At 41.1% G+C, this 24,500-nt stretch overlaps 2 protein-coding genes across 2 annotated transcripts; one reads left to right on the top strand and one right to left on the bottom strand.

Moving 5' to 3' along the window:
• Positions 1-3,644: 3,644 nt before the first annotated feature.
• LOC121180996 (syntaxin-10) lies at positions 3,645-12,081 on the bottom strand. Its single transcript, XM_041036730.1, has 9 exons — positions 12,018-12,081; positions 11,453-11,528; positions 10,618-10,711; positions 9,730-9,824; positions 8,778-8,840; positions 7,509-7,610; positions 6,456-6,562; positions 4,675-4,769; positions 3,645-4,105 (listed from the first exon to the last, which is right to left on the bottom strand). The coding sequence occupies exons 1-9, from the start codon at positions 12,050-12,052 to the stop codon at positions 4,029-4,031; spliced, it is 744 nt and encodes a 247-aa protein (XP_040892664.1). The 5' UTR covers positions 12,053-12,081; the 3' UTR covers positions 3,645-4,028.
• Positions 12,082-20,035: 7,954 nt separating this feature from the next.
• On the top strand, positions 20,036-21,627 carry ier2b (immediate early response 2b). Its single transcript, XM_041037205.1, has one exon. It carries the CDS (start codon positions 20,212-20,214, stop codon positions 20,767-20,769), a length of 558 nt encoding a protein of 185 aa, XP_040893139.1. The 5' UTR covers positions 20,036-20,211; the 3' UTR covers positions 20,770-21,627.
• Positions 21,628-24,500: the final 2,873 nt, after the last annotated feature.

Raw genomic sequence — 24,500 nt, 5'->3', positions numbered from 1 at the left:
TATAGTAAGGCGTCAAAATCGGACAAAAAAAGTCAAAAAAAATTTTGACCTCCGAAAGTCATAAAAAACGTCATAGTATAGTAAGGCGTCAAAATCGGACAAAAAAAGTCAACGTTTTTTTTTACCTCAAAATTTCATAAAAAACGTCATAGTATAGTAAGGCGTCAAAATCGGACAAAAAAAGTCAAAAATTTTTTTGACCTCCAAAAGTCATAAAAAAACGTCATAGTATAGTAAGGCGTCAAAATCGGACAAAAAAAGTCAAAAATTTTTTTGACCTCCAAAAGTCATAAAAAAGGCATAGTATAGTAAGGCGTCAAAATCTGACAAAAATTTTTGACCTCCAAATTTCATAAAAAACGTCATAGTATAGTAAGGCGTCAAAATCGGACAAAAAAAGTCAAAAAAAATTTTGACCTCAAAATTTCATAAAAAACGTCATAGTATAGTAAGGCTTCAAAATCGGACAAAAAAAGTCAAAATTTTTTTTGACCTCCAAAAGTCATAAAAAACGTCATAGTATAGTAAGGCGTCAAAATCGGACAAAAAAAGTCAAAATTTTTTTTGACCTCCAAATTTCATAAAAAACGTCATAGTATAGTAAGGCGTCAAAATCGGACAAAAAAAGTCAAAAAAAATTTTGACCTCCAAAAGTCATAAAAAACGTCATAGTATAGTAAGGCGTCAAAATCGGACAAAAAAAGTCAAAAATTGTTTTGACCTCCAAAAGTCATAAAAAACGTCATAGTATAGTAAGGCGTCAAAATCGGACAAAAAAAGTCAAAAAAAATTTTGACCTCCAAAAGTCATAAAAAACGTCATAGTATAGTAAGGCGTCAAAACAGGCCAAAAAAGTTACACTTTAGTATGGCCTCAAAATGTCATTTAATTTAATCAACTGCTACATCCATGTCTTATCTAACGCTGTCAGCTACTTTTGAGCTACTTCGCTCACGCAAAGCTGACAGCTTCGCTTGAGCTATGTGGGTCACGCTGTCGCGAATCTGTCAGCTACGTTTGAGCTACGTAGATAACGCGAAGCTTTCGCGTCGCGCGCATTCTTCCGACCGCAATCCGTGTAAAATGTTGAAAAGACCTAGAGCGTGCCTCCATGTTAGCAGCATCGATGCTAACATTGCACAATGCAAAATATGTATAGGCATGAAGGACACTGTGCCAATGCTTTCTGACTTACATCCACAGACCGTACATTTTCAACTGCTGGGGATGCTATTAGCCTGGAGCGAGCTCGTCTGACACCTGAAAACGGAGACATGCTGATTTTTCTAAAGAAGAATTGCTGAGTGATATAATGGTATGCTGCAGTAAGCCTAATACACTGACTTGAAACTGTTTGCACTGGTTCATTGTGTTGGTTACATCTGTTCCATTGTACGTTTTTCCCGTTTTACTTGCATGTATAAATGAAAAAGTAAAAATAAAACCACAGTTTTCCAACGATACGTGTCATGTAGATTTTCTAGAATAGATTTTTTTTTAAATTGGTATTGAAAAAAGTACTGTTCAGGAATCAAGCGATTTTTGAACGATACCCAGCCGTAGCGTTAAATGAGTAACATAGCAACAGTTTGCAGAATCTGAGTTTCTTGCAAAAAAGTACATTTGTGGAGGAATTACCACGGCCCACTCAACTCCTCACAGGATCTGCTCTGTTTTTAGCTGCTGAACCAGGACTAGAGATTCTGTAAAATCTGGATTAGTTTTAGCTTTTTTTAATTTAGATGTTAGATGACACAGTGACATCCATAATCTTTATGATATTGGAAAATCTATTTTGTGATCGAATGTAGTTTTCTCACAATGCCTAGAGGCAGTAAAAGTTGCAGCTCCATTGTGGATAAAGCAATCCAGATACAGAAACAAACAAAAAAAAGACCATGAGCTCACTGTAATGATTTCTCAGTATCACGCTGTAAAATCAAATGCAGTGAAGCCACATAGACAAGCAATCAACAGGCTTAACTTCAACCAGCAACAAGAAGCGAGACGCCTTTACCTTCAGCAGAGGTCTCACTGTGACTCATGACTTGAGCAGAAACCACACGGCTGCTTCATTTATGCTCGCAGCCATTTTCCATGCATTGAGTTAATTTTCCACACTGGAGCATTTAAGGAATGAGGGCCTGAATATGTAAAGCTCATTAAAAGCACACATGAACTACTGAAAGGAATCAAATTAAAAGACCCACCTGCATCAAGCAAAGGGCATCTGACCTCTGACCTCTTTGGTTTAAATAAAGAGTCTCCAATCTAAACGTAAAATCCACAAGTTTTTATTTTTTTCTGTAATTTGGGAGATGAAAGCAAAAACATGAACCAAGATAAAAATAAGATTGAGTCTGCATAAAGCCTTTGTACAGGAGTAATGTTCATTTACACAAAAATTCAAATTAAAGCATCATAGTTTATATTTATACAGCTCCGCAGCACACCCTAATGTGGGTAGTGTTACCTTACATGACACAAAGAAATACCATGGCCCACAGCCTCCAGCAGAGGGAGCTGCAGGCCTAAACCTGGGCGGCGTGTGGAGACATCCTGCCCAGCAACTGTTCCTCCTCTCATTAGCTAAAGCTTTTCAATGAGCCGGGCAAAACCATTTGCTCTGAGCCAAGGTTGTCGCTCATCACCCAGTAAGAGTAACAAAGCCTCAGCCAATCATGTGCTTAACCAGCCGCAGGGGTGCAAAAGTGCTTGGCTGCAGACCTGACTTCACCTCAAAGAGACGGATCACAATCAGGGCAGGAAATGAGCAGCTTCTGCCCGCCGCCCAGAGAGGACTCTGCACAATTCTGATGGAGCGCCGGCAAACCTGGCGTGTAGTGTCAGGGACGGGCGGCCTTGTGCCGTGCCTGCTGCGAGTCTGCATGTTTTTGTTTTGACCATAAACACACCACAGCAGCTGGTTTCAGAGGTGACTAATTCTTCCCCTCTGCATGAAAACCAGCTGCTGTGGTGTGGGACTGGAAGGAAAACCTGCAGACCTTCAGCCAACTACTGCTGCCCACTTCCTGATTTAACTGGTTATTAGTACTTGTGATAGTGATAATTTCTTAAACCGATTCACACATAGGCACATAAACATACTGCACATTTCACAACGGTATAAAAATATATTTAAGGCAACACTGAAAAATCTCCTCCCTCACATGCTGTGTCTTCAGTCAGCTAAAAACACAAATAACCCAATTTTCCTGATTTAACTGTTAATAAAACCACTTTTATCAGCGTTCAAAAAATCTACTTTTTGGCTGGTAAACCTGTCAAGAATCAGGTTTCACCAGCCAGCTGAGATTAAAATGCCATTAGCATCGTCCGTCTTCTAAAAAAAAAAAAAAAAAATCTCTTTCCTTTCTATGTGAGTAAAGTACTTTTAAAACTCAAACATTTTAAAACTACTTGCTTACAAAGTGGATCAGTTTTGTGGTTCATCGTGGAGTGGTGAAGAAAACAATACTCTTCTGTAGTTTGAGGTTTGTGTTTCCTAATGTTACTACGCAACCTCACCTGTGACATTCACTGATTTATTAACTAAACAAGCTCAAACTGCCTCAGCAGCTGTTGGACGTAAATTTCAAACCCTGATTTACATGAAAATATTCTGAATACATCTTGATTTTTAAAACTTTTTTAGCAGATTTGTGTTTTTGACCTGCTGCATCAGCTTCCTGTCTTGACCTTCCCGCTTAGTACCATTACTTTCAGCAATAACTTAAGTGTACCAATCTGAAATACATGTTACCACCAGGGTCTCCCCGCGGCTAAGCTCTGCTGCTGACAGTCACCAGCAGGTTTTTCTTTTTTTTTTTTGCCCCACCAGAATCATTAAAAGCAGAGAGTGGAGTTTTACGTTTCTCCTCTCCAGTTTCTCCTCGGTGTGAAGAAAAGAAGGGACGGGAGGGGACGGAGGAGAGACACGTCCCTCTTCCTGTTTCTGTCCGTCCATACAGCCGTTCCTGACAGGGAGGAGTCGGTGAGTGTAGTCGAGAGGTCGGAGGTCACTGACATCAGAGGGTAAAGAAGAGGATGAGGACCACGATCATGATGGTGACCAGCACACCAATCGCACACCACTGCCTCCGACCTGAGGGACACAACAGGGGAGATGTTAAGAAACACAACACGAAGAATGCAACAGATTTATTGCATTATTGTTTGAACACGGAGATTCTTCATCGTGTATACACTCAACAGCTTCAGGAAACAGATCAGTAAGAGGACTTTGCATTTAGAAGATTTACACTGATTTTACATTATCAGTTAAATTTCTATTATTTCTATTCAGCCAACTGTGCAACAATCAATTTTTTGTTTGAAGGACCAACCTGCTGTAACACCAGAACAAGACCAAAGATGTTTGAAAAATGCTGAACCAAATGAAAAGTCTCCTGCACTCAGTGTTTAATGAACAGATTCTACTAATAAAGCTGTGGTTTTGATATGTCTAAGTCCGTGTAACTGTCAGTGTAAAAACACACACTGTAGTACTAAACAGAAAAACAAGTGACTGTAGAAATTATTGGTTGTTGCACAATTACAATGTGCAATTATTCAGTAATTAAAATCCACCTTCCTACAGCATTTCTCTGTTTCTTTTCTGTGTTTTAAAGAGCCAGTTTGTGTGTGTGTGTGTGTGTGTGTGTATACACTTACTGCTGGTCATGTGAGACACCTTCTCCAGCTTCTTCAGGACGGAGTCCATGCGGGACGATGTCTGGTCCATCTCGTCTCCAAAATCTCCCAACATACTGAACAACACGGAAAACACGTTATGATTTCACAGAGTGCAACAACAAAAGCTTTGCTGTAACTGCACATTATTATTATTATTCACACTCAATTTTCTACTTTTTGTTTTCAAACTCTGTGTACTTTAAACCGTATTTGGCCTTTACAGACATGAGCAGCTCTACGGGACATTATGAGAGGAGAAATAAAATGTGGTGTGAGCGTTTGATGATGCAAAGAAGCAAAACTAGCACCGTTGGAGGTCGAAGGGTTCGTCATTAAAGTGTTGGTTGAAACACACAAATGTGGGGCAACTAAAAATGTAAAATGTCCTGAGGATGGTGGTTGAGAGGAAAGGGTCGACATCGAAGTGGTCGTGGAAATCAAATCGTTTTAAAGATGGTGGGACCTGCAGGTAGGAAGGCAGGAAGGTGAGATCATTTTTAAAAAATCATTTTACTGTGACTTACGCTGAGTCACTGTTTACTGATGATGGCTAAAAGGTGATGGAGTGTGTGCACGCTGTTAGTGTTTCCCCTGCTCAGCCCTGTGTGTCTTCATGAGTGTGTTTTAGTCACTGTTCACAGGCGACAACAAGCAAACATAATTCCTGTCCTACTTCCTGAGGACGAGTACGTGATCTCAGCCTCGTGTTGACTAAACAAGTCCGGATCCCGGACAGCCACACGAAGCCTTTATAGCTTCCCAAATAAATTAACAGCTAGAAAAACTGCGTGAAAGGAGGGCTGTTCACTTCTATACCCACTGATGTCCTTCGGAGAAAGGATCAGAATATTTAATTAAAAGAGCATAATAGATAAAATAGTGGAAATTAGGTCGGTAGCACCTGTGAAGCAGCTTCACTGTCCAGGCTAAGCCATTAAAATTCTTATTACCCAGCAGTAAAGGGATTCTAACACTCTGACCACCCGCTCCACTTTACATCACTTATTATGATCTCCTATGTTTCCCAGAATGCCATCCGATAACTCCCTGAGAATGGCTAAGAAGTTGCTGCTTTCAGCTGACGGTGACATGTGGACATACTCAGTTATTTTCTTGGTCAATAATGTCTATAGAGGGAAGTCACATTTTCACGATCATAATTTCCTGTAGTGCAGAGTCACATCTTCAGATTGCTTGTTTTTGTTCAACCAGCAGACCAAACCCAGAGATGTTCAGTTTACCATCATGTCAAAACGAAGAAAAGCAGCAAATCCTCGCGACGGAGAGCCTGGACACCAACGAAAAACTGGCTTTTTCTTTTCCAGAAAAATGACTTTGATGTTTAGTAATGCTTGCCCACTGATTTTTTATAGATCGGGAAATTTATTTATCAGCTAATCGGCTGACTGACACTGAACCTGACCTTTACTACTGATGTTTCACTGGAAATGAAAGGGAAGGAAGGAGGAGTGTTTTCACATTCTGAGATTCAGTATTAAGTGTCTGTGTATTCCTGACCTGAGAATTAAAGACCGTGTACATTTTGAAATCATCCTCAGCCTATCTTCAGTCTGTGCTTTCATATCTGACATGACTCTGGCTGAACCTTATGACTAAAATCAGTATCATTTACGGTCAATCGAGGAAATTAGGGAAAAAAAAGTACAGAGGGAACTTTAATGCAACATCTAAATGTGGGTAGAATCATACATGTGTGTCTGAGTGTGTGTGTAGCTGTGTGTGTGTGTGTGAGTTCTCACACAGCTTGTTCGTCAAGCTCGTCTCCAATGCGTCCTGACATGTCTTTAAGGACTCGGATGCTGCCCGACACCAACTCCAGCTGCTCATCCTGCTCCTGCATGATAAGCTACACACACACACACACACACACAGAAATCAGTCTTTAACCTCTGCAGTATCTTTTAGTATCATTTCCTAAACAGATTTACACACTTGCATTAAAAGAAAAGTTTAAAGCTCTTATTTCTAACGCCCTCCATCACCTCTTTTGAACATGGTTTTAATTGAGTCTAGTTATTTTAGTGATTATACATTAGCATTGTAACACTGTAAAAATGTGCCACGAAGACAAACAAAAAAATAATAAACTGAGCCACAAAATGCTAAAAAAAAAAAAAACAGTAACGTAAAAACCTATATCTCCAGCGAGCTGATGAAACGTCACCAGATCAGAGGTAATTTCTTCTGTGTGAGCAAGCAGTTTATCTTTGATTCACTTTCTGCTGAAAAACCACAACCTGACACAGGATGTGTGATGAAATACTCTCATCATTCAGCACCGCTGTCAACCAACACCACAGGAAACAGAAACCAAGAGCTCATACTCTGCCACTGAAAATAAACCTTACACCTGTGTTTAATCCTCTTTCACTTCATCGTAGCGTGATACTTAGAAAAGCAGACACAGGCCTCGTCTGCCTCGGCTTTATGAAAGAACTGCGACGGGAATCCTGCACTGTGCTCATTCTCTATTCTTGCGGCGTGATCCTTTGATTAAATCACCCCCCTCTTCTGTTAACATGACCCAATGAAAACAGTCTCATTCACAACACACATGCGAATGTGTGAAAATACACATTACTTTGCTGGAGGAGGTAAAGACATTTTTCTAATATAATCCTGGTCATTTATTTGCTTCTTTCATCTTTTTTCTTTTATTTGTTTCTCCTTTCTCTCCCCTACTTTTTCCTCCCAACACTCCTTTTCTTCCTCTACTTATTTTTTTTTTATTACAGCTTCTGTCCACTTCCTCTTTCTTTTATTCCATCCATTTGTTCCCCGTCCCTCTCCACCTGCTGCTGCTCCTGCTGCTCCTGGATGTATCTGGAGTTTGCAGACACCAGATGAGCCTCCAGTCCTGTTGACCTGTCCTGGCCTGGTGAAGCCAGCAGAGCCTGGACAAATAAACACAAACACACAAAGCAGGAAAAGAGTGAGTGTTGTATTTTAGTAGTTGCAAAAGCAGGACTATGATTGGAACAACGTTTTGACAGTTTGCTGCAACTGCTACTGACTTTCCAACACTTTCCAACCCACAAGATGCTGCAGTGATTTGTTTTGGCAAATGAACGCCAGGTCTGAACAGGGCCTTCAGATCGTCAGAGCGACCCGGCCAACACATTAGCTGGAGTGTGAACGATAAGTTCGAATGAGCTGTGGAGGAATGAGTCAAGTTGCCAAAAAAAACTGAGTTGACTTAAAACAAGCGACAAAGTCCCTGAAAACACGGATGACAGAACACACTTCAGCTGATCAAAGTCTACTCATTGCAATTATTCTGTGCAGCTAAAACTAAATCTGAGCATGTGATTCTTTCATGTGACCGTTAGCAAACTAACATGCCAGAAGTATAACAAAAGTACAGTTGTTGATTACAGTATAGCCATGCATGAAAACGCAAAGCTATGCTAAAACGGCCGCTGCACAGCGGCATCCTCGGGCCAAAATTTCCATTTTGACCCCACTAGTCACGAGGATCCTGTTTTTCATTCATGCAATGATTTTGTTTTCTGGTATGTAATAAAAATTGCGGCCCCACGGGAGCTGACTCGAGCTGTCGCTGTTTATTCTAAATCTGAACCACGGTTTGATTGTGAAGTTAAACATTCAACCTGTTAGCAACATGCCTTGCAACTCAATGTTGCCTTATAAGTGAACTTGGTTATTATTGTTTGCTAACGAAAAATGGAGAGAAAGAGCGAGCCATGCTAATGGGAAAACAGTAACACAAAACCATGTGATAAATAATGTGTGGAAAGATTTTGGATTTGATACCACTGATGGAAAAATAATAAATAACAGTCAGGCCGACCGATGTAGCTTTAGGCTTTGTGGCTTGTGTTCGAATGAAAAAGAACAAACTGTGTGTTAGTTCTAACTTATAATGTTATGAAACACTTTCAAAGTCCTTAAGAAAAAGTGAAAAGCGGTGGTTTGAGACGCCCGAGTGACGGTGCACAGCATTTCAGAGAGTGACGTAATTCAGACCATGTAACTCACTTTATCCGGTGAAGTGTATGTATGGTGTCAGTGTGTTTTTGTGTGTTTAAATGTCAACCAACCTGTCTGTTCTTCTTCTCTGCCTGAGCCACAGCAGAAGGGCTGGACAGCTGATCCTTCATCTCCTGTACACACACACACAAGCACACACACACAATTTACACCTCTCACTCCACTGAGTGTCACAATCGTAGCAAGAATCACTTTAAAAGCCCCGCTCGGTGCAGGCAGCTTCATTAATGAGATTTTCTGCCGCTGTGCCAGAATCGCCGGCCGGCAAATCAAAATGTCAGAAAGTCTTTTGTTCCTTCTCTGTAAAGCTCTTTTGTTTGGCTCAGATGACTCAATTCTTTTCAGGTCTATTTTAAGGACGGTACCTTTGCCTGCAAGACTCGTGTTAGAAAGTGACTCATATTTTCCAGAGTGCCTACAGCATGGACTGTGGTTCAGTTCAGCCAAGTCAGGAGCTCGACAGCTGCGGTGCAGGTGAACGCGCTGACAGGTGTTGATAGATAATCAATTCTTTCTCCTTGCTACCAAAACGTGAAAAACAACTGTGTGCTTCTGTGCAGAGGGCTGCTGCTCTGACTGATGTTTGACTTGGCCTGTACAATGTGAGATCTTTATTAGAAACACTTCTGCTACAACAGAGGCCACAATGTTTGTGTAGCTGTCGCTCTTCCAGAACGGTCACCTGTAACCACTGGTAACACCTTTCAAAGGGAAACACACACGCTGTGTGCAGAAGTGAGGCTTGTATAAATATTAAATAATTAGACACCATTAATTACTTTTGTTTGAAGTGTTCTTAAACAGTATAAAGACACAATGACCACTTCTTTTGCAAATGACAGCTACTGTTCTCTTCCTACATGGAAGAAATGCAGACATTAAACTTCCGTAATATGCATCTTAAGATAGTAAATTTTCCTTTTAAAAACAGCATAGAGAAAAAATGAAAGGGCAAAACCAACATGCAAGGAAAAAAATAAAGTCTGTGTTGATGAAATCTACCTGGACAGATTTCCTGGTTCGTTCCACAAAGTCTCTCCTCTCCTGAAGTTCATTGTCCCCCAGTCTGAACTTCCCTGGGTTCGACTCCACAATACCTGAGTCAGTCAAGGACCCAACGGACTCAACAACAACGACAACAACATGCCAGTTAAAAAGAGAGAAAGTTTGTCAGCAAACAGTGTTTGACTGTGAAAATACACGACTATCTCCATCATGCAATATGAATACCTCTCTTTATCTGTCATTTAAAGTCACAGGGGTGTCCCTGTGTTTTAATGTTGTCCTCCTTCCATAATTAAACACACATTCACTTAAAAAGAGACGTCTTTTTTTGACAGCTTACAGTACCATCACTGCCACGTAACTAAAATATGTAAAAAAAAAAAAAAAAGAAAAGAATTTATTGACTGACTGGTTTATGTTAATGACAACTGCTAACAATGTGTAAAAGATAAATAAACTCAATTTAATCCTTTATTACTAATTAATACAGTTAGTGGCTCAAATATAGTATCTTCTAATATAAAATATGATACCAACAGTCATGAGTCAAAGCCCAGAAGTTCAAATATTAAATGGAAGACGGTTATGTTCCTTCCTCCGCCTGAGGATTCTGCACTATTTTTATTTTATGATATTTTCCTCGCTGCTGAAAGAATCCTTTCAGATTTCTGATCTTTGCTTAATTATCATGTAAGTAAAACGGTTCTAGCCTTTATAAGATTAATACATCTTCTGAATAAGACATAAAATAACAGGAGGAGGGTGAGAGAGCCACACAAAGCCTCTGTTTGTTTTAAAAATACTGACGGTCATGTGACGAGACGGATTGTGGGGGTGAGGGGTGGGTTTTTTTTTTTTTTTTTTTCTTTTCTGTTTAAAGGATACTGATGGTTTCACTGAGGTCCTCCAGGTCCCAGTCTATGGCCCTCAAACAGTTCCTCAGTTCATTGGCACTCCAGTCCAGCTCATCCCGACTGACCTGAGATGGCAGAAACAAAATCACTAAATACAAGAACAGACAGTATAAACATGCTACACAGTCTACAGGTGAGTGGTGCATCCTTTCAAGCCAATACAGGTGTGCATTTATTATTCATTATTGTATATCCATAGTACATAGTTCCATGAATGGAAAATCTGCATTCATTATAAGGCAAAGCACTGAAACGTAATTTGAACCAAAAAGAAACAGACAGCGTTAAAAGACCACCTGTGTCCTTCATTTAATGAATGTAAATAACTGCTAATTAATTCTAAATATTATCCTGTTTCCACCATTTCAGGTAACTTAGACTACCGCTGCTTCATAGATAATGACTCCATAGCACTACTGATCTGATTCTGACAAATGTAGCTGCTTTATTTGTTTTTGGTATTTAATACAAGTCATAATGTACTTTTGTTGTTGCCAGTAAGACTTTGCTCATATTACATATAAAAAAAAAAAAAAAAAAAAAAAAAAAAAAATATATATATATATATATATATATATATATATATATATATATATATATATATATATATATAGGACACATTTTAAACTAAACTACTGCTGCAAATTTTGAGTCACACTTTTTTCCCCACTCAGCAGTTTATTAAAAAAGAGACAGAAGACATACACCGCGCTGTGTATGAAGATAACTGGTAAGTAAAAGCATCCAATGGTTTCAGGACAGTGATTTGTGCAGTGATATGTCTGAAGTGTTACAGCTCTGCTCACCTGTGTCCCATCCTGCAGCAGCTCCTCCCACCTATCAAACAGGCCCCGAGCACGAGAGAGGGCCTTCTGCACCTCCCTGGACAGACAGACACACACACACGAAAAGCATTAACAGCACGGAAACTACTGGCTACTTGACTTCACCCTTCACACACCTGGCTGGTGTTTGTCGAGCTGAACTTAGCAGCTACGCCCCTCGTTTGACCAAAACAAACACCAGTAGCTACATGTCACATCCTTCTCCGACTTCGCAGCAGCTTGCAAACTGTCTCACAGGAGATTCCCAGTGTTTTCGACCAAAGCCGGATGAGACAAAAAGCAAATCTCAGTGATCGCTCAGACTCTTGTTGGTCTAAACAAACATCAACACGCTGGCTACCTCTGCGAAGCTGGTGCTAGCACAGACGCTAGCTAGCTACAGCTAGCCGCTGAGCTAACTTCACTAATGCAACTTTATCTTTAAAGAAAACACAAACTCGCTGTCAAGCTAATCTTTAAACGTGTACTTGCTTGTATTATCTCGAGGCAACGCTGAGTTTTAGGTCTTAATTTGTTCATTTCTTACCCCTTCACAACGAAAAACGGGTCTTCTATCGACATGCTTCCGCTTCTCTATCAGCGCATGCGCACTCTGCAAACGGCCCTGTGACGCTTTGCGGTGTTTTGGTGGAAAGTAACCGAGTACATTTACTCAAGTTCTGTGCATAAGAACAGATTTTAGTTACTTTTACCAAAGTGGAGTGTTTCCATTTAATGCTGCTTTATACTCCACTACAGTTCAGAGTGAAAAGTACAGTGTTTGCACTGTACTTTTTACTCCGCTGCATTTACTTGAAAACTTATCCTACTTAGATGGATAAAGTGGAGGTTTTTAACATACCACCCCCAAAGAAAGAAAAGAAAAAAGAAAAAACTTGGCTAGAAGTTTGGAGAAATGGTGTGCTGGAACAGAAGAGGAGCCACTGGTACACATCTGTGTAAGATTAGTTTCCCTGGTAACATGTATGCAATCACTGCCCGAGTTTGCAGTAAAGTACAGTACAGTAGAGTTTACACAGACAGAATGCAATGGCCTGCATTTAACTCTTTGCTTACATGTCCAAATTTTAACAAAGGAAAAAACACAGTCTCTGACTGTTTATGGTTCTACATTAGGCTTGTAGGAGCAGGAGGATCCTCTTATCATGTTCTGCTCAAATATTATAGATGTCTTCCTCAGGAACAGCTTCCTAAAGTATATCTTCTTTAAGGCCCCGCACACCCACACAAGTGTTTTCAATTACTCTGGCTGTTTAGATCTAGGTCTCTGCTTAGGTTGAATTTGGGTGGAGCTGTGCTGGGAATTACATGATGTCAAGCAGCACAAAAAAAGAAACACCTGTGTGGGTAGACCATGGCTTTGTAGAGGCTTTAAAAACAAATGTTTTGAATGTAAATATTTAACATTGTCCTTCCAAACAGTACTGTCATGAACTGTTTTAATTGTGGCTGTGGATGTTTGTATATTATAGTGGAGGATCTAATCTTATGGCAGGCCCTGTCACTAATCTGTGCCTAGTGATACAATATGAAGTCAATTTAAAACCAGACTCCACTTAATACCAGACTTTCTCCAGGTTACCTATGTCTATGTAAACCTTTGACAATGTGTTTTCCAACAGAATGACAGTACAGGATGCATTCTGTTCTTTCACATTTGTCCATCAAATGAAATGGAAATCTGTCAGAGGTTGATGAATCCTCTCATTAAAAATTAATTAGTAGAGGATGTACATGAATGAGCAGAGCAGGTCAGTGTAGATTGGTACTTAAAAAAAACATGCACACACAGCAAATCCTCCAGCACGGCCTGCATGTTCTCTCTTTACATCCCTCCGTCCTGTCCCACCCATTTGTCTCTATTCCTGTGGGTTTTTCTTTCAATCCCACCCTGTCCTGTCCATCTCCTTCCTTCCTGTCTTCATCCTGTTTCCTCCCCTTTACTCCTCCTTCACTCCGCTTCCTCCCGTCCTTGCCTGTGAAAAATCACAGCCAGAGTTATAAACGTCACTGTTGGCACGAGCTCTGAAAGAGTCAAAGATTCAATTTTTTAAAAACCCAGTTTTCTGTTTTCACTAATAATCTAATAATCTGCTGTTTTTTCCCACAGTCTCTGTGACTTCTTGGCTTCTTTGGTCTGAGGTTTTGTTTGGACTTTAGAGTATCTGTCACGATTGAGACCTCCAGGTCCCTCTGAAAGCCCCATGTCTCCTTTAGGTCAGCTGCTTTGTGAAATTACAATTAAAAAGCTCTGTGTTAAAATATAATTCTAAGACCTTTATTATTTCAGCGTACTCACATTATACGTGTTCCTAAATAAAGTTTAGAGGTCTGCCTTTCCCATAAACCTCTCTTCAAACCTTTGTCTTTACTGAACAGTATGAACATGTTGGGAGTGATTCTTCCTCCTTTTTCTGTCAACAAAACAATCACAATATTAGCCTGCTTTACTCTGTTTCCCACTTCCTGTTTTGAGCCAGAAAGGAGTCCAGCAGGGTTTGTTTACATGCCCATTAGCCTTCCAGATCTGAGTCTTATCCAGGTTTTGATCTAATTTGGGATATGACGTTTACATGGGACATAGAAAATCTAGTTATTCATTTCCTTGTAGACATGATCACAACAGTATCCAGACTTTTGGAGGTCTGCATTCAGGTGTGTCTGTCTCAACACTGAGTTACCAAAACAGTTGAGGATGAACCCGGTTTAGCTTCTGGCCGTCTGTCACTGTGCTCCTCCGTCCGATCACAGCTGATGGAAAACCAGAGGGCTCCACTGTACAGACTCACAGTTCCCTTTCATTACTGATCATCGGTACATTATTAAACCACAGATTTTGATCTAATGACTAACTCTGATGTAACATACATCGCACGGGAGTTAATCTGGCTTTGGAATTAATGACACATGGTGGAGAACGATCAGAAATATGGATAAGAGGTTTACATACTACAGAATCTTAGTTTCTCTGAACTAGAATAAAGGCTCATCAGGTCTCTGACCAGGATATGATGTTTAGACATGCCTCAAATAACAACAATACTCCAACAAAAAAAGACCATAAATGGGAAACTGCACATGACAGTCAGCATGCTGTACCGTGTACAGCGAGACATCACCAGTCCTCTCAGCATGAATCTTGTTTGTTAGCAACAAATACACTGATGTCTCAAAAAGAAAGTGGTGACTACACACTGCGATGAACTGACTGAACCGATGAACCTGAAAATAAAGAGTTTAATTACACCATAGCCACAGAAAACACTCAGCTCTGACCACTTGGAAAGTATGCATTATCTTTTGGTAACCGGATAAAATAACTGATGCACAGTTATTTTATCTATGACACAGATGTTTGTGTGCAGTTCTTAAGAAATGCATCAGTATTAAAACTGAAATATGGAGGCCAAATTGAGGCTAACCACCCAGAACACCCCATTACACTAATGGAACATACAACTTGCTGGGTATTATCCCTTGCATGAGGTGTGACATGATAAATGACCCCAAATCACACATTTGCCTTGTAGCACATTACAGTCTGTCAGCAGCTTCAATCCTTAGACCTTCCGTTCAGATAAGAAAAAACTCCATCAAAAAACCCCTCACTGGTGGTGACTGGTGATTTTTGAAAACCCAAAAATAATTTGTGACAATTTTCCACTCGCTGCATCACTTGATCTATCTCTGCAGCTCTTCTACGGTCCAGCCCAGCTGAATGCTGATCTGCCTCAGTGGAAAGTTTTAGTCATTTAAAAAAATACAGTGATGTGGCGGAGAAATCTCCTCTGCTGGATCAAAACAAAGTCTGAAATGAACCGAGTCGTTCCAGCATAACTAAAGAAACTGGCCAAGACCCAAGGAGCAGGAGGAAACAGTCAGAGAAGTGCTGAGTCTAAAAATAGCCACTCTGACCCATTCCCTCATGGTGCCTTCAAGTGCTCCATGTAAGGATGGCCTACTTTCATGTTTGGAAGTCACGAATGCAACTTGCTGCTCCTAAGTGCATTGAGTCGAGAATAATGAATAAAGAACTGGTCTGTGAGCAGTTACTACTGGGTTTGCTGCTGTTTTCTATTAGAGCTCAAGTTACGTGGCTTTGTTTTGTGGTGGGAAGAAGAGGAAATTCACATCACGACCTTAAATGAATGCAAACGATGCTAGGATGCAATTAAAAACCACAACAAACATCAGGCTGTGCGTCATAAATGTGCAACATCATCAAACAGGCCCAGCCGCTTTAACCACCAATCTGCATTCAACGTACTGCTTCTGAAGCCTTTTAAACACTGTGAAGAACATGCACGAAAAATTAAAACCTGTTAAAGTGGAGAAATTCATAATTTAGAGTTACTGGTAGCCAGTCAGATCTTTGTGTGTGTGTAAAGGTACTTGACCTTTGACCTCAGCGTTAAAACATAGTATTGGATAAACACCTCCGTGACAGAGTCATAAACCTGAACATTACGTGCATCATGGGCACATAGGCAGAACAGTCTTATTGGATTGCATTACGCTCTACAGGTGTGCCTAATAAAGAGGCCACTGAGTGGATAATGACATTATGAAGATAATATGGAAAAATGTGTTAGTAAACATCGGCTTATTTATATACTGAGCAGAAACAGAGCAACAGCGCCGTTATGTTTCTGTCCATGGAGTCATTCACTCTGGTTTTAGGTCTGCTCCAGTCTGGTTTTAGGTCTGGTCCTGAGGGAACCATTTAGATCTTTAGCTGCTAAATGCTCCACTGTGTCCTTTAGCTAACAGCTAACTTTTTCTGCCTGTCATTTGGTGCTGGGCAGGTAATGAACAGTACAGTTTGTTTTTAGCTGAGGTTTTTCACCAGGCAGAACTGGTCTGTGGAGCAGAAGAACTGCAGAGTCGAGGGGTGATTCTCTGTGGGTCTGTCGCCGCAAGCAGCCCCTTTCATGTTACACACAGTGATCTGACCCACTGCTAATATAAAGATATTAATGAGAGCAGCTTTAAACTGCACAACAATAATTTGACACTGACAACAAATGATCAGACCTGATGTACTGTGACTGATTCAAGCAAGCTCTTGAATCAGTCACAGTACATGACTGTTATTTGATTTTCTGCCTTTCAGTAATGAATAGAAACCAACAACTACCTGCTACAATGAGAGGAATATATCAACAAATCTAAAAATGCTCATTAACGATGAAATGATCAGTGACAAATGAAGGATAGATAGCTCACATTTAAGGAGCACACAAACTGTTATGATTCTTTAAAGTCTAGTTTATTTGTTTAAGACGCCAACCAACAATACAAAATGATCATCTTTACCACTACATGATGTTAATTGTGACAACGGTTTCCAAGCATATTTTGGCAACTAGGTCATTTCCTAGACCTTCCAACCACTGTTTATGCTAGAGAGAAATACTGTACAGTGAAAAGTCTGCCCCACCCTCTGCTCTGCACACACACACACACACTGACTTACACATACTCCACCACCCATTTGGCCTCAAGCAGAGACAGTGTAAGCATAATCACACATAACACTGTCACCATAGCGACCAGTCGGGCACAGACCTGACGTGAAGTCTTGTTTGGTTGTTTTCCCCGCTAAAGAACTGCTCGGCTTATGCAACTAGTCATCACATGTGCATGTGAAGCGCTAACTGTGATTTAGTCTGTGTGATTTAGTCCAAATTAAACTTGTAACACGTGCCAGTGCCGATAGATCAGTTTTAAAGTTCACAGTTTCTCCTTTAATACCAAATATAATGAGAGACTGCAGACGATGGATGTGGACGTGACGGCTGACGGCTGAGCACAGATTCTCTTTCATATTGTGTCAGGTAGCATGTACTGTGAGATCTGAACATTTGCTCTTCTGACATTTACAGGTTTTGATTCCTTCTTTCGTTTGATATATTTCATGCACGACATGAAATCTAAAGTCTAAGACTACCTTCCTGAAATCTGAGTTTTAAAGTCGTCATATATGAAGCTCTTTTAGTGGCACTAAGAAAGTATTTATGTAAAATTAGCTTTTGACAGGATTTCAACAGCCTGTCACTGTCAAGTGAATTGTAACATCTTGGCATAATTACAGCAGAACTAATGCACAGTCAGGACGTTTGCTATGCATTTTAGCGTTTGTGTTTCTGATGCCATGTTCACGTCATGTGGGAAGGAAAAGTAGTGATGGGAAAGGTTTCTATGGTTACAGCTTGCATGTTTTCACAGCAGCTGACAGCTCAGGGCGGTGATTGCCAGTGTTACTGATAACAAGTGTAATTTGCACTGTGAATGCATACTTGCTCAGCGCTGAGTTACAGTTGTATGACAAGTGGAGTTTGTCGTGTGGGTGCAAAAAGTGATCTGACCAGAATTAATTGTTATTATTTTAGTTGACTTAAATTATGGGATTTGGCTGATTTATGGACCTTGTGTTTGTTATTTTCACACACTTCTGCATCTTCTTTTCCACCACAAATTCAAAATTCCTGTTTCTAATTCCCAGCTGGAAATTGTGCCACAAGTCAAAAGCAAGTTTCCACCAACACTCGCTCACTTTACTTAGTGCCACTTTATTTTATTTTTTAAGATAAGATTGGCCTTTATTGATCCGTCTGAGATAAATCTAGCATTTCTGCAGCACAAGAAACAGACCAGAAAGCCGGTGTTAACAGGATGCCAGTAATAAAAAAAGAAAAAAGAAAGAAAGAAAGGAAGCTCATGGATTTTTTTTTTTTAAAGGATATGTTATTTTATTCTATTTTTAGGGTGCATGTTTAACATCTGGTCAGGGACAACAGTTTTTTCCTCCTGAATGAACACTGAGCATCAGTGAGCCAGAGCAAGAGCTGTGATAAATAAATTAAAACAAACAAAAAAATAAATAAATAAATAAATAAATCAAAAGCCAAGACCACTGTGCAAAAATGAAAGAGTGTGAAATAGGTCTCAGTACTATCATGCTCCTGTTTTAAATGTGGTCATGACTAATTCTGTTTCAAATATTTCACATTACAAAGACACAGGTAACAGGCCCGCGTCTAACTGCAGAAGCCGCCACTTTCTCCGGCTGTCAGTCTAAAATATTAAATTTCCAACGGCGTTTAAAGGCATCATCGCGGTACTTGGGACTGACAGCCGCCTGCCGCTTGACCTCAGCCGTGCCGCTGCCTGGTAACCTTATTTACACCGGTGACAACTCCATATATGGAGGAGAGATGACGCCATCGCCGCTGTGCCCGGGTATACAGAGAGGGGAGGGGGGAGGGCGGATGGCGCGGGGGAAGGGGGTGGGGTGCCGCGGTTGCGCGTTCGCGTCATGGCTTTTCCACTGTGCGCGTCCCCACGGGGCTTTACTACCGGATGGGCCATATATGGAAGTTGAGCGTGCGGGTGAGTGACGTGGTGTGCGTGTGTGTGTTTCACTGTGTGTGTGTGTGTGTGTGTGTGTGTGTGTGTGTGTGTGTGCATATGTCTGTGTGTGTTTATGAGAGAGAGAAACTCCCCACAAACTGGAGACACGTTTCCTTCTCCCACGTAAATTCTTCGAACTGCTGCCTGGGTTTTCACCAGAATGTAAACACCGACTGACATAACCTCTCTCTGCTCGCGGAACCCGTTTCTTTCTTTTTTTTTTTTTTTTAAGGTTTCCATATATTTACTATATATCAGTCGCTTCAATAGCTTCCGTTAAAACGCGTCCTCACACACTGCGCTTCCTCTTAATGCAGTGAAAGGAGATTTTCAGACAGAAATCTGACTTTATCCTGTGGGATATGTCATTAAATCAAATCTATTATTATTATTATTATTATTATTATTATTATTATTAAGAAACATAATATAATTTGGAATTTATTACACAAACCTTCCTTTGTCCTTGATTAATTGTAAAAGAGCTACTTGTAATAGTAAAGTGAATTTATAATCTGGTGGTGATTGTTTTAGTAGTTTTGTTATTAAACTGTCAGTACATGTGTATTTTATTTATTTTTTATTATTATTTATTTTTTTGCTTTGGAATAAAATGTGCCGTAGACAGGGCTCTGTCCGCTTGGTTTCCTCTTCTAATTTTGATTTAAGCGTCATTTCACGGTATTAATACATAAAGATGTTTACTGTAATGGGTGTGCGAGATGAGGCGTTTGATAAAAATATTTAACCCCTACAAGAAAACAAAACCTCTTCCGTCATGTTTATGAGGAAGCTAATAAAAGAGGGGGGGTTAACACGAGGAAGAGGAAATGATAAAATATAGAATATAACCTTTAAAAGTGTCATCTATTGAATCAGGCCTTTTCCTAAATGAGCTACAGAGGCGAAAAAATGACTTGCGGCAGAAGCAGAAATCTAAATAATAAAAGAGATCAACTGTGAGAAAAAACGGTAGACGGAGCAGATGGTGTATGTGTGGCGTGTGTGTGTGTGTCTCTGTGTGTGTGTGTGTTCGCTGCAGCTAGCAGGTGTGGGCGGCGCCTGCTTGTCACTTACTGAGGAATGAAGTCCACGTTACGTCAAACAGGAAATAAAACGCCACCCTGCTACTCACACGCTCTCATTTCTCTGAGTACAACAACTGGTACAACAACGGCTGAAGTCTGAGCTGAGACAGATCACAAACTAGAAACTAAAGTCTAAGTCAGGACAGACAAAGCTCGTCTGCTTGTTAAGCCTTTGCTGAAAGTGCCAAAGCAACTGTGCGTAATTACGCATAGAAAACAATGAGTGCCACACCAGCAATGGAAGTGAACGCCGAAGCCAGACGGATCCTGGCCGTGTCGATAAGTAAGCTGTACGCCTCCAGGACCCAGAGAGGCGGACTGAGACTCCACCGGAGCCTTCTGCTCTCCCTGGTCATGAGGTCTGCCCGGGACATCTATCACTCCTCCCGGGAGAGCGAGGAGCCAAGCGGGCCACAGCCAACACCGGAGGAGCCGATGGACACCAGCTGCGGCTCGGGGGAAAAAGTCGGACCGCCCGAGCCTCAGCCTGAGCCCCAGCCCGCTATGAGCCCAGACGAGCCGCCCACAGAGGAGCCGGGCAGCGCGGAGGACGGGTGTGATGGTGAAATCACAGAGGACAAAGAGAACTTGAGTCCGGCGAGGCAGTCCAGGAAACGCCGGGGCAAGGCGGCGGCGGCGCCTGACTTCCTTCCCAGCAAGAGGGCGAGGCTGGAGCCCGGGGAGGAGAGGTATGCGGCCCCGCTGGGCAGCTGTCGCGCCGGGGCCGGGGAGTCCCTGACCGCTTTGTCTCTAAATCGGGTTATACCTGCCTTCTGAACATATGGTGGGAGAAAATAGCCTCCACTGAGACTTTGGAGCGGAGTGATTCTCAACTCCTCGTTAACCTATAAGGGCGCTTTGATCCCACACCAAGGAGCTGACCTACATCGGCGGTCCCGGGACAGAAGGATTACCGGAGCTATGGTACTACCTCTCCGGTCGATCTGAGTGTGCCTGTCGGGCTGGTGAAGCCCCTACAGAGATCAACAAGCCGAGAAGGGGAAGAAACAGAGAACCGGGCCGAAGGGAGCCACGGGCCGGAAAGTTTGAGGAAAAAACTGAAGGGGAACTGGTTGCGTTACTTTTAGTTTCCCTGTGATTCAACTTCAGTTAAAATGAGTCCAAACAAGTGACTACTGCTGACTCAAAGTGTGTGTATGTGTGAATCAGCAGAGAGCGGTGTGAGTCAGCCAGAGAAGAAGTGAAGTGGTAAACGGTTGACCACAGAGCAACACACATGCACAACGAGGACTTCAGGGAATTTCCTGCCTCTATACGGGATATCAGACTCTAACACTGAAAGAGGAAGGACAGTTGAGGCAGACATACATTTACACACACTCACACACACACACACACACACACACATATTCAGCTGCTGCTGTGGACTTTGATAAATCAATACTACTGCTTTGGACTGTCCTACATAGTGTGTTCACATGGTGCTTCGGAAAAAAAAAAAAAACAGGCTGTCCACATGATGTTGGAAGAACATTAATATAAACCTTCTGTGTTTTTAAGTCACTGAAATGTGAGTCACTGTGAAAGAATATTACCTCAGATTCCAAGCTGCTTTTTTTATTTGTATGATTGAATTATTGATGTAAATGTTTGTAATAAAATGCTGAAAGCGTACTCAGTTGTCCTGGAGTCTTTGTTCTGAAGATATTTGAGGTTAAGGTGATGTTTGTTGCTGAGTAAGACACACACACACACACACACACACACACACACACACACACACACACACACACACACACACACACACACACACACACTCATATCTCCAAATTAAATGGCTATTGGTCTATATTAGGCCACGGTTCACAGGGTCAATCCTTTATAAGAGGGAGGAGGGCTGGTACAACCCAGCGCCAGCCTGGCCTGCTGCCGCTAATCTTGTGCTTACCATAAGTCATACACACATTCAAACAAACAAACACACCCACACACACACACACATAGCTTCCAGGGTCGTACCATTTCCTGTGTATTACGACAGAATTCTGAATCATTTCCTTCCTTCCCAACATGACCTGACACCGTTTCAGAGGGGGATAATAAAAGAGTTACGCAACGTCACAGCAGCTGGGCCCAAACACAGCAGCTGAATAATGCAGAGAGCAGCAGGTTGTGTTTAAACAGCCTGAGGACTCCTTCTTCGTCATCATCATCATCTTCATGATTCTGCTTCCTGTCGCATGACTGGAAGCTCTAACTACACCCTGAAACTCCGGGATGGTGGGGATGTTGATCTGGTTGTTCTAGCTGCTCAGGTTTTTGTCACCGTCCTCGTGTTTATGGTTACGATCCCTGTCAGCATTACATCACCGTCACCATCCTCCTCCTCACTTTTTCCCACATATGAAGCTGAATCTAAGTCAAGAAGAAGAAGCATGAGAAAAAAAGAAGAAAAAGTCAATGATGGTGACAGGATGATAAAGAACTCAGGAATGGTGAGGATTTTTTTTTACCCTTAAAAGGTCTAATGAAATTCTCTGGCTTCTTTCAAGGGTAATTCTGGTTTATTTTTGTAGATTTGATCATTGTTTCTGTCAGTTATTAAAATGATGTATTTGCCAAAAACTGCAAAGATTTCAGAGACGCTGATACCACAAAGTCTGACAAGGCAAGAACTGAGTGGTCAGACAGTTAGTCAGGCTGTTGACAAACCACCAGTTTGTTTACAAGATAAAGAAAAAAAAACAAGCAGTGAGAAATCAGTGGGCTGTCAGACAGGGCCAGTTTGATTTGGTATAATCTTCACCTTCTTTTTCTTGCCTTTTTAAACCATTTGCACCATTTCTGTCATCATCATCATCATCATCATCATCATCCTTTCTATGCTCCCTCTTCTTACCCTTTAAAAGAAGCAATAGCTACTTCTGACCCCTCATGACAAAAGCTGTGAGATGTTCATAGGAAGAGCGATTTTTCTTTTCATTTCAAAATAAAGAAAAAGCCAGAAAAACAAATAAACAATAATTTTTTCTTCTCCTCACAATTAAAAGTATCTTGTGACGCTTCAGATTTTTCTGAGGGGGTTTTGACCCACAGGTTGGGAAGCACTTGCGTAAGCTGCTTCAGGTTTTCCTTTTCTTTCTTTTTTTTTGCATGTTCACTAATGTTGTTTTCATACACCGGAGGCTCAGCAGCTGCATCATCACACTGTCAGTGTTAATGCCCACACAGCATGTGAATGTAAACATAAACCCCCCGATCAGGGTTTTATCATATACTGACCCTGATCTGCATCATCTTCCAGATCTGGGTCACACAGTATGTGGGGTTTACATTTTCAGTTATTAATTCATGCATGAATCCTTCTTTAAAGATCAATAATTATTCATCCAAAGAGGATTTTAGGCTGTAATAGTGTTTATCATTTATAAAACATACAAAAAAAAAAGATAAACACTAATAAAAGGCATTATAATTGGTTCAAGAGCTGAGACTACGCCACTTATACATGTAAATTAGTGCAATAAAATGTAATATTAGATCAAGAATGTCTCAGTGAGCTATAGTAACTTTATGTGGTTCAATGAGCAGAAGAAGCAAAAAAGAGAAAAAATGGAGGGAAATGAGAACAGAGAAAATGAGAGAGAACAGGGTCACAGGCTGGCACAGGAAACTGAGGTGTGGTTTGTGCTCCTCGACATTGTCACAATAGCTCCATTTTTAGTTTGGTTTTGTGTCATATTAATCAGCCACATCTTTCATTAATGAGCAAAGGCGGGAAAGTGACTTTTGAACGGCAGAATCCTCTCTCTGACTGAGTCATCACAGACTCACTGACAGCAAGCATCATCTTTTTCATTTCTAAGTCACTCTGAGGCATTGAAATCAAAGTATTGTCCTGATGAAACGACACCCCGTTTTGTTTTCAGGGACTGCTGTCAGTCTCTGATGTGTCACATTAACGCTCCGCGTGATTTGGATCGATGACATCCGCGACTGAACGGCTCCGAAGAGATTCAAAGCTGCTCTTCGGCGGCTGTTTGCCTGAACAGCGAGTTCTCCACAGACGGGTACAACAGCAGCGGAACATGATGTTCCACACAGCCACTTAAATAAGAATACAACATGTCCTTGCACAGTACATGTGCTCAAATCAGTACTGCATATGTATTTTTAAAAGAGAAGTATGGTAGCACAAATCTCCATTCTCTACATACTAAACAGATTTTAAGCTCACGGACGTGATGTTATTGGTATTATTGTTTTTTGTGTGTTAGTTTGCAGGCTTGTGTGCTGTTACTGTTGCGTGTGCTAAAAAGGGCCTTAATGGAGCCAGACGTGCAGCTCCTCCTTTCAGAGAAACTGAAAGTGCGATTGTCTAGTTCCTTTTATTTCTGGGTGTTTTGCTGCTTTAACATGAAAAGCAGTTTGTGTGAAACAGCCATGCCAGCAGCTGTGTGAGGCTCTGCTTAGATCACGCTAACATGCTCAAAGTGACAGTCCTAATATGCTGACGCTGAGGAGGTGTAGTGGTTACTATGTTCAGC

Source organism: Toxotes jaculatrix, chromosome 4 (assembly GCF_017976425.1).
Source record: "Toxotes jaculatrix isolate fToxJac2 chromosome 4, fToxJac2.pri, whole genome shotgun sequence".
Classification (NCBI taxonomy): Eukaryota; Metazoa; Chordata; class Actinopteri; family Toxotidae; genus Toxotes; species Toxotes jaculatrix.
This window is presented reverse-complemented; position numbering and strand designations above follow the sequence as displayed.

Excerpts from the sequence above, each read along its gene's own strand:
- LOC121180996 (XM_041036730.1), bottom strand. The coding sequence starts at position 12,052 with ATGTCGATAGAAGACCCGTTTTTCGTTGTGAAGGG. Across the intron at positions 11,529-12,017 it reads CCGTTTTTCGTTGTGAAGGG|GGAGGTGCAGAAGGCCCTCT; the intron begins GTAAGAAATGAA and ends CTGTCTGTCCAG. Across the intron at positions 4,106-4,674 it reads GGTGTCTCACATGACCAGCA|GTCGGAGGCAGTGGTGTGCG; the intron begins GTAAGTGTATAC and ends TGTGTCCCTCAG.
- ier2b (XM_041037205.1), top strand. The coding sequence starts at position 20,212 with ATGAGTGCCACACCAGCAATGGAAGTGAACGCCGAAGCCAGACGGATC.